This window comes from Rhipicephalus microplus, chromosome 5 (assembly GCF_043290135.1).
Source record: "Rhipicephalus microplus isolate Deutch F79 chromosome 5, USDA_Rmic, whole genome shotgun sequence".
Lineage (NCBI taxonomy): Eukaryota > Metazoa > Arthropoda > Arachnida > Ixodida > Ixodidae > Rhipicephalus > Rhipicephalus microplus.
The window spans coordinates 214143027-214158413 of record NC_134704.1 but is presented as its reverse complement, the minus strand read 5'-3'; the positions used below and the strand labels follow the sequence as shown (position 1 = coordinate 214158413).

Sequence of the window (15387 nt, the reverse complement as noted above, 5' to 3'; positions counted from 1 at the left end):
AACAAGAGTAAATACGATACTTCATTATATCTGGGTTGATTATATCGAAGTTCGAGTGTATTGATCCTATTTTGTTTTCACAATAGTGATGGCACGTGGAACTACCAATACGTTACCGCTTATTGCAAAGCTATTTGGTGACTTTGTGGAAGATGACAGCTACTCAAGATTTATTACTGATAAAACTGGTACACAGAACCTGAAAATGTATCACTACATCGAAATGATCTAATGACAAAAATGACAAATTGTAAGGTTCTTTAATGAGGTACTAAGTGATTGGAATCGTAGCGCATTTGATCGATCGAGCACAGGAGGAAAAGACAGAGTAAACAGAAAGAGCACAATCTATCAATGGGTCTTAGTTATTTAGTTGCTGCCTATATATACGTACTTTTTTTTACACACATCCTAAATAGAGCGAAAGAAGAGAGGGAAAAAGAAACAATAAAATGCCTCTCAAGATCACGTCATCTCAACAAAATATGCACAGAAAATTACTTTCGGCGTTATACAGAGAGTGTCACTTATACAGTTGTCACCCATTTCCTCAATATAAGAAGCTTCTAACAGCTCAGGTCCTAATCTCCTTTAGCTTTTGCTTAGAATTTTCGCCCTTTCGAATATGGGCTCACACACCATGCATGAGCGGCTATGCGCGGGTAAGTTCGCCCCATCTCTTTCTGTAATTGACACAGCATGTTCCCCAACTTGTTCATTAACGCAGAGCCCTGTTTGTCCCACGTACAATCGACATGGGTGGGATTTAGGTGGGATTTGGTGCACATGGGTGGGATTTGGTGCACAACTTCTGTGGCACATTTCAAAAAACTTTTGACATGCTTTCTACTGAAGCCGCTGCGCCATTTTCTGTTACCGCTGACCCTTGGGCACCAATAAAAATGTTAATCTGCAAGTGTTCCAGCGATTCCACAAGAACGGCATCAATCTCCATGCAGACAAGCGCAGGTTCTGTGAATCATCAGTGACATATCTTGGACATCGTATTGATGCCGGGGGACTACATTCTCTTGAAAAGAATGTCGATGCAGTCAGACTAGCCCCATGCCACAAAATTTTGAACTGCGACTGTTCTTAGAAATAGTCTCTCTTTACAATAAGTTTCTGCGAAATCTTTCCACGGTGCTTGCACCTTTGTATAAGCTTCTTGAAAAAGGAGCAAAATGGGTTTCGCACACAAAGAAAAACACAGCATTTGCAAAGGAAAAAAACACTTTGAGTTCAACCCCAATGCTAACGTACTTTGATCCTCAGCGGCAGTTTTATTAGAATGCGACGTTTCGCCTAACGGTGTCGGTGCAACCATTTTTCAGCACGTAAACGGTGAAGACGGGCCTATTGGGTTACGTTGACGAATGCTCTAAAAGGAAGTACTCCCAAATCGAGCGAGAAGCATTAGCGCTTGTGTTTGGCATGTTACGGTTCTGACGTGACCACCTTTTGGGACGGAAGTTCACACTCGTAACGAATCAGCATTCATCATTGGGGCTACTGAGACCAAACGGCCAAACTTCCATCATGGCTGCCACCCACATTGAGCGACGGGCACTTTTGCTTGGGCTGTACAGGCTTATTGTAAACCCGGCAAACAGATGTTCATTTTGGAAGCCCTAAGACACTCACTCCAACGTTGCAGGAGCCAGCAGCAGAAACAGAATATGGCGCAGAAATGGTGCTTCTCATTGACCAGCTGAACGAGCGAGCGGTTTTGCACAAAGAACTTCAAGCACTCACTGAAACGGATGACGTTTTACAAGTACGCAAGTACGTGACTGAAAGACAGCCCTACGTCTCTGATGACAGCAGGAAAATGGCACAATACTAAAAAAGGCGACATGAGTGATCTGTCAAGAAGGCCATGTTATGCTAACGCCATTATGAAGGGTTACAAAGAACAGCGCATGAGAAACTATTGAAATTGTTGCACAAGTCTAGTCAGAGAGCGTCCACAGTGAAGACAAAGGCTAGGACTAAATTTTCATCATATCTGCACAGCACAAGAAAACGAGTAGTTACAGTGTAACTACGGGAAGAAGAAACATGGACAAAAAAGAGTGCTGCTTAGTGCTTCAGCCTCACTAATGTTACAACACTTCGCAGAGTGCGACAATGAAGTATGCACGTCTGTTGAACTGAAGACTAATACCATTTGTCGTGATAAAGAAATGAAGACGAGTGGGAAGACCACATTGACGCGTGTACGCCAATGTGAGGAATTGCAATCTAAAGCTCATGCTTAGAATAAGAAGGATGTACGCTGTTAAAGAATTGATCTTGCAGCAGTTGAGCTATACCAATCAGGATAGATTGTGTTCTTCTTAAATATAAACAGCACTCGTTGCATAGTATTCCATGTTCGTTTTTTCACACTTTTTGGAGCGTAATGAGATTGTGCCAGCACAGGTAGGTGACTCACGTGATTACAATTACGATTTTTAGGCAAAGTTCACACTTCCGCACGCCGGAAGTGTGAAAACAGATGTTAATTGAGCGGAACGAATCGCAAAACATCGAAGTTGGTGAGGCAATGCAAACCCTCCGGCGCAACAAAACGATTTTTTGACCACGACTGCCGATTTTTGAACCCTGCCGCGCGTGCCAATCCAGGTGGCCGTGCTTCGACTTCTGCGCGCGAAGGCACTCTTTCAAATTTTTCTTTGTGCGCGTTTTGCGGACCTTTCAAGCAAGCTACCCGGCCTACCTCCTTTCCGCATGTTTTGCTTTTAAAGGTTGCCCTCCCGCCGTGTCCTCCCCTCTCTTCACTCTATCGCAACTCTCTCGCAAATCCGCTCTCCTCTCTTGATCACAACCCCTTCGCCCATTTCCCCCGCTCCGCTACGCCAGCCATGCTGGCTCAAGTTAGTTTCGTTTTCTGACTAAAAACGGGCCTAGATCTGTTCCGCTCGTTCTGGCATGTGTGTCGCGTGTGCGCATCTTGTTTGCTCTTGGTGTGCGTGTGTGATAAGGATGGCAGACGGGAGGTCTTGCACGCTTTTTCCTGCTGCTCAACAAAACGTTGAAAGTGTGACCGCTTGGCTTGAGCGTGATCCGCGTGTTAGGTACCGCTTTGCGGAGCGCTTGCTCATGGCTGTTGACCACCAGGCAGCCAACTTGCCGCTCTGGGCGTCCCGATATTCGGCTGTGGAGATGGTGAATATTTCGTGGGCGGTGGTGATGGCTACATGCGCGCAAATCTGTTTTCGCGAGGATGACTTCGTCGCCGTCGAGCCCGTTGCCGAGCCTGAAGCTTCCGAACAGGATCACTTCGGCGGCGATTTGTGGCAGCGTGCTGTTGACTCCAACATGGGAGAGCGGGTGGAACATCTGTTGCGATGGTTTGATTACGGCCGATGATAATGCTGACACCGCGGAATCGTGCACAGATTAGGGCATTGTGAATGAAGTACGCGGCAAGAGCGATTTGGAGGAATCGAATTGCGAGAACGACAAAACTTTGGAGCAAGTACTTCATGCAGCTTATGCCACGGGCCTCGGCGAACAAGGACGCTACTGTTTGAAATAAACTAGAGACCGCCCTTATCGCTTTTGCTCTTCGAAACACGTGCATCACGGGCTTTTTTAGGCAAAAAAAGTTTGTGTTTTCACTCGCAACTTTTTTAAAAGCAGTGTTTCATTTACTACGAACTTTGGGATACAGCGAATGGATGCCGCGTCAGGCTCAGGTTCGTTATAAGCGGGCTCGACGGTATAAGGGATCACAATTTTCCACGTATGTCTAGCTCTGCTGGTGTACCTGCAAGTCCCTTATTGCACTGCAGAAACCTACTGTAAAGCAAAAGCCTTTCAGTCACACCCAAGTTGTGGGCACACTGTGCTGCAGGAGATCAATAGATGCGAAATGAGCATCTCGCCAGACAGCACGGATCAGCATGTAATGATCGCGAGAGAGGGGTGCAAGCAAGTGTTCACCTTCTCTTCCATTTCCTGTCGTGCTCTGGTCGCTTCCTGACGAGCTCGCTTCTGTGCCAGCTTGCGCTCACGCTCTTCCTCCTTGAAGCGTTGCACTCGGGGGTCACAGGCATACGCCGTGTCTGCGAGAGAATGCGTTCCCTGTACCAACTTTTGAAGCGTGGCTATGCACTGGACAGAAAAAAATTGGGCAAGCAGCACAGCCGATATTACAGGGCTGCTACATATAAATGAATCTCATATGAATGCTGCCTACTGCAGCAGTGCAAAAGTGCTTGACTGCTGACTAGAAGGTTTGGCAGCCACATTTTGATCAAAGCAAAATGCTCGAGGCCCATGTACAATGCAATGAACATTCAAGAACACCAGGTGGTTGGTACTTCCACCTGTCTGAGGACACGAAAACGAGCCCTTGCTGCACTGGTACACACCAGACAGTGCATGCATGCCCGCTATGTAATCTTGCACTCATGGCCGCTCCTATGATCAAATCCTTTTGAAATTGGCATCCTCAGTGCAGCCGACAGCTATTTCAGTGCTGCTTGCTTTTTAAGAAATTAAAATAAAGGCCGCCATTCTATATAAGCAGCGGCTAGGAAGTCCGATTTATAACAGTCTATCTTTGCGTAAGAGCCTTATTGGCGGACTGTAACTACAAGGGAGGCAAATTCGTGCAACATATTTTTATTGATTGATAAAGCCGATATGCAAGAGAATAAGTGAAGGAAGTTTAAAAAATACAATAAATGTGTTTTTTAATCGTCGTCAGAATTTTCTATAGCATGTTGTTTTCTTGAGGTTAGCCCGATTGTATCTATTGAAAAGTGAAATTGATACAAGCTTTGGCAGTTTGATAAAAAAGCATGCTGAAAACGTAATTAAGATTTCTCGCCGCACTGTCGTATGCGATTTCTGAAAAAAAAAAAAAACCTGCAAAGTAGGCAAAAAAAGTTTTCTGGGTTGAGTATGAGATTTTTTTATAAAAATATGCACACTACCCAGAGAAACCAAAAATAAAGAACAACCAAAAACATGTATATATAGCTGAACAAATGTGAGGAACATAGCTTTAATAAATTTCATGCAACTCGTCACCAAAGTCGGAAAAAACAGCAGAGCAGATAAGCGTGACACTCCACCTCTTCGTGTTGATTTCGGATGCTTCTAAAAAAATTATTCCAGCAAAAGCAATGGTGGATCTCTTCTATCCACTCATCAAGCAACAATACATATAACATGGAAATAAATTTAAAAGGTCAACCAGACATACTTTGTTTATCTCATGTCCAGGTCACCAACTTGTGGAAACAGGCAGACAAATGTTGATGCTGTGATACTACAAACTACAAATTTTTATCTGAAGCCTTTAGGCAGAAGCAAACAAAAACAGGTGGACCATCTAGTGTTGTGTCGTCGTCTTCTTTGGTTAGATTATTGTGGGCCCCACTAGCGTGCTATACCGTTACAAGTGGCCAAGGTCACTGGTTCGACTCAACAATGTTTGCCAATCTATTTCATCTTCTTGGTGTGAACCCCATTAAGACTACCTTAATTGTACCGCGCCATCGCCAATGAAATCCTCTAATGTTTCCTTCATCGTGGACCGAACGGCCTCCTTTCGTTAAGCTTGGCACCCGCATGTCTCTTCGCAGCAACCCCTCCATAAGCACTGCTAAGCTGATATTTGGCACCACTCTTGAAGTTTCTTCAGTTACTTCAGTGACGAAGTTTCTTCAGTGACACATACCATCTGTACAACACTTTGCATACTGTGGTTTCTCCCTGACAACGACACACATCCCGTAGTGTGTAAATTGGTCCCAACCTACAACACTGCACAAACGTTTTTGTGTAACACGATGCCCTGCGACCTCTCTTAGAGCCAGCATATGATGGCCCGTCATCAAACGCACTTCCTCTTGCTCATCAATGGCCTGAAAGATACTGTTTCTGCCAACCGTCTCAAACCTGCATACTTGGACACCGACACTTCAACAACTATTACAATCGCTTTGGCGTGCTGTACTCACAGCGCGCCTTTTCAGCTCAACAGTCTGCTTGTGGCCACCTATAACACACTCGCGACTTGCTCTCTAGAAAGGGAGCTCTGCAGAGCGCGCAAGCGCGTTACAGATGAATCCGACCAGAAGATGAGGATGATGCACCAAACACCAGATAGTCGCGTCTGTTCTTGGGTGCTATTATGTGACTTCAGACAACATATATTTTGTGGCCTCACAGCATCGACGCCTGTCTGCCTGTTACCACAAATTATGCAATGCTGTAGCATGGTATGGCACTTCTGGGATGTTTCAGATCATGAGTGACTTCATCGATCAAGAAATCGGACAACTCAGTGTTGAGCATAGCTGGAAGTGTACTGGCTAATTCTGTACTGAAGCAGAACTTAAAGAGCAATCTTAGCATTACACAGAAACAATTTTGACTTGAAACTTTTGCTTTGATGTACAAATTCATGGAATGCAAAAAGTAGTGACAAGGTGACAGACAAGGTCGGCATTCACTCAGTGGTAATTTGTCACCTGTTTCTTGCTTTCGCTGTTTGCATATGCCCTGCAAGTGTGTAAACTTAAGTGGGTGAACAACAATCACTCATTTTAAGGGAGCTTTTTTGTACAGCCATATCCATGGTTCAGGCCAAGCCTTGCCCAATGTCTGCCAACGCAAGCCTCAAGGACACATACACATCATGGCAAAGTATGTCACAAAGACAGTGGCATTTCATTTCCCTGTACATATTGCCACAAGGCAGTAATGGGATTGGGGCATAAAGCGGTAGAGGGTCTCTGCCTGGAAGAAAAAGACTACGAAGTGGATAGAAATTTATTAAGACTCTAAAAGTTTTTCAACATAAAGCCCACGTTAACAGGTACTCAAAAAAAAACTGTGACGAAAAGTAATTTTTCAAATCTGGATAAATCCATGACATACCAAATTAATCGGGTTTGGCAAAACCAGCTGTCTGGTCAGCTCCCAAAATCAAGTTATAGCTATTAGTGTCCACTTTCTTGTTGATACTTTTTTCTCACTATCTAAATCTACTTTTTTTTTAACATACTGTCTTCACTATACAACTCCCCCCCCCCCCTTTTTTTCGTTGTAAGCAATAATGCAGTTATCGTCCGTATGAGACTATATATTCTCTTGGCCAATCCCCCAGAGTGGGTATGAGCCATGGATTAGAGGCTACAAACAAACAAACAAACTGGTCTTAGCCCGCCAGTGTGCCAGGCATTGTCCTCGCTTGTAAACGTCATAAATATCTGCAAATATACGCTTCCTTATAAGATTATTGGTGGAGGTGCTGGGTACGCCTACCTGGCTTTCCCGGCAAACCAACACGGAACTTCGGAGTGGTCGCCACCTTCATTTTCCTGCAATGGCTCAACAGGCCCACCCACAAGAGCAACAGCAGCAGCTGCCTCCTCTGATTCTCCTGCCTCCATGAGACCCCGGAACCTCCTCGGGCACAGGCAAGGACAAGGTGAATGTTGAAGATTAGGTCGCATTGTACGAGCGCGTGAGCGAATACTATAGGTCAGACCCCACGTTGATGCTGGCCATCGTTGTACTTTACTTGCGGGATACGGCGCTCACCTGGTATGAGACGCATGAGTCGGAGTTGACCAGCTGGGACATTTGCAAACTGAAGCTTGTCGAGTTGTTCAGCAGGCCATTTGGGCGACAGCATGGCGGGAGGAAAGACCTGGGATGTTGCGTGCAAACACCGACGGAATCGTATGTATCTTACATACAGGATGTATTGGACCTCTGTCGAAAGGTGGACAAGAACATGAGCGAAACTGACAAAATCGCTCACATATTAAAGAGAATCGCCGATGACGCCTTCAATCTGTTGATCGTTAAAGATTGCGCCACTGTCGACGCGGTTGTGAAGGAATATCAGCGCTTCGAGCACGCCAAGAATCGTCGCATAACCCGCCAGTTTGCGCCTTTGCCTAATACTGCAGCCACTTTGACCTGCGAAGACAGCCCCAAGTTCACGCAAGCTACATCGTCCGTAAATGTCACCCGAATCGTTCGTCGCGAACTCGAAGCCATGGCTCCTGCAGCCATCGCTTCCGACGGCCCTCAAGACAACGCATCCACCGTCTCCCACATCCAAGCCGTCGTTCGCCAAGAAATAGCAAATCTCAGCATCGCACCTGTTTGCGCTGTTCGCACAACCGAGAGCTCGGCTTCTGTTAACCAAATTCCGGTGTACCCTTCAGGCTACCCTTCCCGCTACCGGAACCCTGCTGAATGGAGAACGTCGGATGATAGACCGATCTGCTTTCACTGCTCTTGCGCCGGCCACATTGCGCGCTACTGTCGCAATTGTTGGACATCCAATTAATCTTGGAACACTGGGACATGGCGTCGCTTTGCAGGCAACTCTCGCCGGTTTTCTACTCCGTACGATCCAGAGCCTGCTCCTACTAACGTTCAGAGCTGAAGGTTCAGCCGGTCACCATCACCCCAAGGCCGCCTATCTCTCTCGCCGACGATTTGTCGATCCAGGTGCCCTGCACGACCTGGGTCCTTGACCTCGAGAAACTAGACCATGCAGCTCCCGGAGGTGACGCTGCATTACTGACCCGTTCTGCAAATCCTCTGTTGACGATTCCTACACGCCGCAATATTTTGGACCTATTGGTGGATGACGTAACCGTTACAGCCCTCATAGACACTGGCGCACAAATTTTAGTCATGAACGCTGCTCTCTGTATTAAACTGCGAAAAGTGATCACGCCTCCTAGTAAGTGTGCAGTAATGCTTGCCGATGGGAGCACATCTACCATTCTCGGCATGTGCACCTCTCGCGTGTGTATTGCTGGCCGCCAGACCGTCGTATTGTTCACCGTGCTTGAGCAGTGCCCACATGACGTGATTCTCGGTCTAGACTTTCTCTCTGTGCACTCCGCCCTTATCGACTGCTCGACGGGTCTTCTTCAGTTCGAGCTGCCTTTTGATGCCGCTGTTGCCTGTGATGCTCAAAGTCGCCTTTGTGCCACCGAGTTCCTGCATCTTACGCCGCAAGCCGCGACTTACGTGCCGCTCGTGTGTGATCCGCCTGTGCGCGATGGTGAATATGTCGTTTCACCTATTATCAACGTTGTGCTAAAGCATTCCATTGCTGTCCCGCACACCGTGGTGAGAGTACGCCACAACCAGACCCATTTGTCTCTTTTGAACTTTGGTTTCTCCGCGCACGTGCTACCTGCTGGTATTAAACTAGGCGTCATGTCGTGGTTGCAAGAGTGTGATATTTCTGAACTGTCGGCTGAGCAACCTACTCCGCACGTCAACTTGCTCACTGTGCCCAACCTGTCAATCAATGACATTAACAAAATGATAGCGCCAGATCTTTCGCCCTTCGAAGCACAAGACCTCCACCGTCTGTTGACATCCTATGCGGACATATTCGATCTTGACAACCGCCCTTTAGGCCAGACATCAGTTGTGACCCATCACATCAACACCGGCGTTGCCAACACTATACATCGCCGCCCTTACTGTGTCTCCGCTGCCGAACGCTCTGTCATCCAGAAAGAGGTCGAGAAAATGCTCGCCAAAGGCGTCGTCGAACACTCATCTAGTCCGTGGGCATCCCCGGTCGTGCTTGTCAAGAAGGAGGACAACACGTGGCGGGTTTGCCTCGACTATAGACATCTCAACAAGGTCACTAAAAAGGACGTTTACCCCTTACCAAGAATAGATGACGCCCTTGACTGCCTTCATGGCGCAAAGTTTTTCTCGTCCATTGACCTTCGATCTGGTTATTGGCAGATCGTTGACCCACGGGACCGAGAAAAAACAGCATTTGTAACCTCCGATGGGTTATACCAATTTAAAGTAATGCCGTTTGGGCTTTGTAATGCGCCGGCCACTTTCGAGTGCATGATGGATTCCCTTTAGCGTGGCTTTAAATGGTCCACTTGCTTATGCTATTTAGATGACCTAATTGTTTTTTCACCGACGTTCGCAAGCCATCTTGAGCGACTGCCCAGTATTCTCCAAGTATTCCACCACGCTGGTCTCCAGCTGAACTCCTCCAAACGCAGTTTCGGCCGTCGCGAAATAACTGTACTTGGTCACCTTGTTAACGCATCTGGGGTACAGCCCAACCCGGACAAAATTCGCGCAGTGACTCAATTTCCCGTACCCTCTTCTGCTAAGAATGTCCGGAGCTTCCTTGGTTTGTGCTCATATTTCCACCGCTTCATCCGGAATTTCGTCAATATTGCAAGGCCTCTCACCGAGCTTCTTAAAAAGGACGTCCCATTTACTTGGAACTCGCCTCAAAGTGCTGCATTTTCGGCGCTCATTGCAGCCCTCACGACTACGCCAATATTAGCCCACTTCGATCAGACTGCCCCGACAGAAGTTCATACCGATGCGAGTGGCTACGGAATTGGGGCTGTTTTAGCTCAGCGTCAGCATGGACGTGACTGCGTGATCGCCTACGCCAGCCGCCTTTTATCCCCTACCGAGAAGAACTATTCCATCACCGAAAGAGAGTGTCTTGCTCTTGTTTGGGCTGTCGCTAAATTTCGCCCGTACCTGTTCGGCCGGAGTTCTACTGTTGTAAATTACTATCATGCACTCTGCTGGCTTTCCTCGCTCAAGGATCCCACGGGACGTCTCGGTCGTTGGTCTCTTCGCCTCCAAGAATACACCTTCTCGGTCGTGTATAAATCTGGTCACCTCCATCAAGACGCCGACTGCCTGTCACGGTATCCAGTGGATCCGCCAGACGCCACAGAGAGAACTACTGAGGTTTGCGTCTTATCAATATCAGACTTTCTTGATATCGCTTCTGAGCAACGCCGCGACCCGGATTTACTTCCCATCATAGAAAGCCCGACTTCCGCTACTCCACCCACTTCTATGAACTTGTATTTCCTTCATGAACGTGTTCTCTACCGCCACAACATGCGCCCTAATGGTCCTGACCGCCTTCTCGTCGTGCCTTCCCATTTGCGTGTAGATGTTCTCCAACAGCTTCACGATAAACCTGCCGCTGGTCACCTGGGAGCCACCGCACTTATAATCGCGTCTGGCGCCGTTTTTTCTGGCCATGCCTATATCGCTCTGTGCGAAAGTATGTCGCCAGCTGCGACCTTTGTCAACGTCGAAAACGACCAACATCGCTTCCAGCTGGCCTTCTTCACACTATTGAGATCCCTGCTGAACCATTCTACTGTGTAGGGCTCGACCTTCTCGGTGCGTTTCCCACTTCTGCATCCGGGAACAAATTGGTTGCCGTGGTGACCGACTAAGCGACACGTTACGCGATCACCCGCGCCCTTCCAACCAGCTGCGCTACCGATGTTGCCGACTTCCTACTGCATGACATCGTTTTGCATCACGACGCTCCTTGACAGCTTGTTACTGACCAAGGCCGGTACTTTTCATCTCGTGCCGTCCAGGATATCGTACGTGCTTGTTCCACGAACCACAAGTTCACAACGGCATACCATCCACAATCTAATGAACTTACAGAGCGCCTGAACCCTCTCTGCCTCTTGATACACTCCTTCCAGCTGGTTCAAGCTCCCCTGTCACATACATCCGCAATGCCATAGAGCGAGCTGACGCAGCACGACAGATTGCCCGAGAACAACTCATACTTTCTCAAGCCTCTCAGAAAGATCGATACGATCGTCACCACCGTGAAGTTTCATATGCACCAGGTTCTCTAGTACTTTTGTGGACCCCATGTCGTCACATCAGCCTCTCAGAAAAGCTTTTATTTCGCTATGACGGACCATACAAAGTCCTACGCAAGATCACCAACCTCACGTACGAGATACAGCGAGTCGTCGATGAAGCGCACTCAATGCCACCACCAGCTACTGTTGTGCACGTCGTAAGACTGAAGCCGTATGTGTCACCCAACAATCCCCTTTCGTGACAAGCGCTGGGTCGGCGCTTTTTAACGCCGCAGGGTAGTGCCACAAGGCAGTAATGGGATTGGGGCATGAAGCGGTAGAGGGTCTCTACCTGGAAGAAAAAGACTACGAAGTGGATAGAGACTGGTCTCAGCCCGCCAGTGTGCCAGGCATTGTCGTCGCTTGTAAACGTTGCAAATATCTGCAAATATACGTTTCCTTGTAAGAATATTATTGCGAGAAACTCAATGCATATAATCGTTATGACATACGGAGAAATGAAAATGACAAGTTTCTTCTAGTGGTTGCCGAACCTTTGGGTCATGTGTGTGATGCATTTCCAGCGATGCTGCGATGGTGGCCATTCTCCCATCCACTTTCTTGGTTATTTATGTATGTGCTACAGCGGGAGTGTTAGCAAGTATTACTCACGATCACGATGGGAAATGTGATAGGCTATGAAAGTGCAAGGGGGTTCCCAAAAGTAGCTAGACCGGTGCGATGTTACACGAAACCACAGCAGTGGGCCATTCTGCTGCTAGTTGCAAGCACTGTGTCACACATTTAGAGTTTACTGCATCTGGTGGACTCTCCTGGGAAGCTTTTCTCTGGGTAGTGATTTTTCTCATGCAAGCAATTGTTCTGTGTTTTTTGTGACAGCTGATTGCAATGAACAGCAGGTGAAGGTGAACTATGTTACGCTTTAAAGCTGGTTCTACATAAACTGTACAAGCTCGAATAACACGATTTTAAACTTAAGAGGCCAGTAAAGAGGCTCCTACTTTTCAAGATGATAGTCTTTCTTAGGGACCTTTGACGGAAAAATTTTGATCTGTCTGTCTGCCAGTACATTTGTCTGCTTGTCCACCCTTAACAGTACTCTAAACGACACCAAAGTGACCAAACGATAGTCCAAACGGCCGACCCCATCCGCAGCGCCCACCAATATTGCTCTATGTACAGCATTCATACTTGTGCGATTGTCAATTAAAAAGCAATTATTGCGCATATCTAAGGCACCATAACAACACTTCAATATTATGTATGTGTATTTTTTACTAGAAAAGACATACTTGATTAATTTTAAGAATCGTAGCCTTTATAACGCTGCGCTGGCCATGCAATGCTTGCACGAAACGGCAAGTGTTTCCAACGCTTTGCTGAGATAACGCGGTGGTGGCACCTACCCGTCGGCTCGTGTTCTACACCTTATCACCTCAGAGACAGGCGTGCACGGTGCGTGCCCCGTTTTCCAGGATAACTGCAAGATAGCGCTCATGTCTCACGTGTTACGTGACTTGATGCGCTCGTTCGCCTCCGCTGCACGCTCGAGGCACTCCAACACAGCGCCTCCAGAATACCATTTACCAATTTCCATTCACCAATACCATTCACCAGAATACCATTCACCAACATCAAATAAATGTTTTGTTCACTCTCTCCAGACGCAAGACTATCGTCTTTCGATGACATTTACGGTGTAATAGGAGATACGGGGCCGATTTCTTTTTCTACACCCTTCAAACCAGCTCACCATATCGTACAGTAGACCGCAGTGATCACGTTTTCCAAATATTAAAGTGCTGCACGCCCCACAGATTCTCCCTTTTCAAAAACAATTTCCGTGTCTATTTCCTTTGCCTGACCAATCCCCCTCATAATAGCAGTGACACAAGCTTGCTCATGGGCAACATTACGTACTACTGAGCTCGTCAATTGGTCTTTAAGCCTGTAGTGATGCAGTTTCAGCCTACTATTTCCATTAACCTGTGCTGCTCTTGCTGTCTTGTGGAACACGATACTGCCAGAATGAAAGCCTCTGAGAGGCATCGTGCCACTTTTCGCTAGGGAAGGGCGCTCTTCCTCCCCATGCTGTTATGACACGTGTTGGGAATGCTTTGCTCGGTCTCTTGGTGTACCTTATTGCTGATGTTGTGTCACATTGCCGAAATGGGCCAAGTTATGGCGATGGCCCTCCCCCTCTTTATGGTGGAAAGGGATGGCAAAGCCACACGAAAATTTGAAACTAGCTGAAACGAATGTACTAACACTTGTAACTTACTTATTATTGCATGTACTCGCAAAATTACTGCAGCAGCATGTTCACATAGCAATGGTGGCAATATTTATCTTCATAACAGCTTTTGGACTTTAGGGTTGTTTAAAATGCCTTCGAAAAAATACTGCTTGGGACACAGGAGTGGCTGTGTGACAATGCAGTTTCCCTAGGCAGTTTCACACCACAGCAGCTCTTTTTCAGGGGATTCACATGAAATAAAATTTGTCTATTGGTTCCATTCTAATAGTACTACGAAAGTTAAATTTTTCTGACAGTCAAAGAAGCCAAGGAAAGTATAAGGAATATTTTTAGTAGTAATTAACGTAATGCAAATTAAAGTAGTCAGCAGCAGTAGTGTAAATGTAAATAAAGAAAAGTGGACAAATAGATAACTTGTCCCTGCCAGTGGCAAGTTAATTTTTTGTTGATTTTTTTTTTCTTCACATTTATATTACATTTATTACTACAGATAACATCCCCTATACTTTGGTTTGAGTCACTGTCTGTTAGCCCTTATTAATATTGTATCTAACAAAAAAAAAACGAACCCTTAGATTTCTGCTTCTATTTTGTACAAATGAGTAAGTACTTCATAATTACTCAAAAGAAACCAAAGCAATTAAGAGTAGATTTAATAAAATGCAATTTCTAAGTATTGCAGCTACAAAAGGCAACACTGTGGTCGTGCCTGGATAAGTTTTTTTTTTTGGGGGGGGGGGGGGGGGGGGATATGCTGGCGACTCGTTTCACTGTTGCGCACTTTCTGGAGCACCGCTGGAAGTTTACAGTCACTGTAGTTCTTGCTTTATACCCCCTTATGACTTTACTGTTTTCAGAAACTGCTCAATATAAAAAAACTAAAAGACAATGGTGCTGGGGAAAGTATAGGGGATAGGAAAAGTGGACGAAAACATAACTTGCCACAGGCAGAATCCGAACCTGCAACCTTCCCATAACAAGCGCGATGCGCTATTACTGAGCTACGGTGGCAATCATCCCCCGGTCTACTTTAAAGCGTATATGTGTGGATTTAAAAGTAGGAGTAGAGATGCTATATATGCTACCTTTAGGTAGAAGAGTGTCGCCAGTGTATGCCATCTCGGGCTCCATTGCTATGCGAGAAAGCCACTCTCCATCTTTGTAGCAGCCAAGCTTGCAGGATGGTGTGAGTACCGTGTTTACTCAAATCTAGGTTGATTCCAGCTGACCACCAAAAGTATGAAGCCCAAAAAAAAACAAAAACTTTGAATTTAGGCCCAACAAAACAGCGAGGACAGCATTCACCAAGAAAAAAGATTTATTGAACTTTAAATTGAAACAAAGCACTTGGCTCATGATGCAATTATAATAATAACTTGAGAAACATACAGCCCTGTTGCATGTGTTTCTTCGTCGTAGTTTTTTTCGCGCTGCTTCTAGTTATCTGCATCACAAAGATGCCGCACTTGCCGATGCTGCGCT

General features: G+C 46.4%; 1 protein-coding gene across 2 annotated transcripts in view; it reads right to left on the bottom strand.

Annotated features, from left to right (window-relative positions):
• LOC119173528 (dnaJ homolog subfamily C member 2) overlaps window positions 1–15387 on the bottom strand; it is a 301565-nt gene that overhangs the window by 159977 nt on the left and 126201 nt on the right. For both annotated transcript variants that reach the window (XM_075896473.1, XM_037424336.2), the window contains exon 9: window positions 3952–4073. In XM_075896473.1, coding sequence (XP_075752588.1) covers window positions 3952–4073 — 122 coding nt within the window. The remainder of the gene's footprint in view (window positions 1–3951; window positions 4074–15387) is intronic.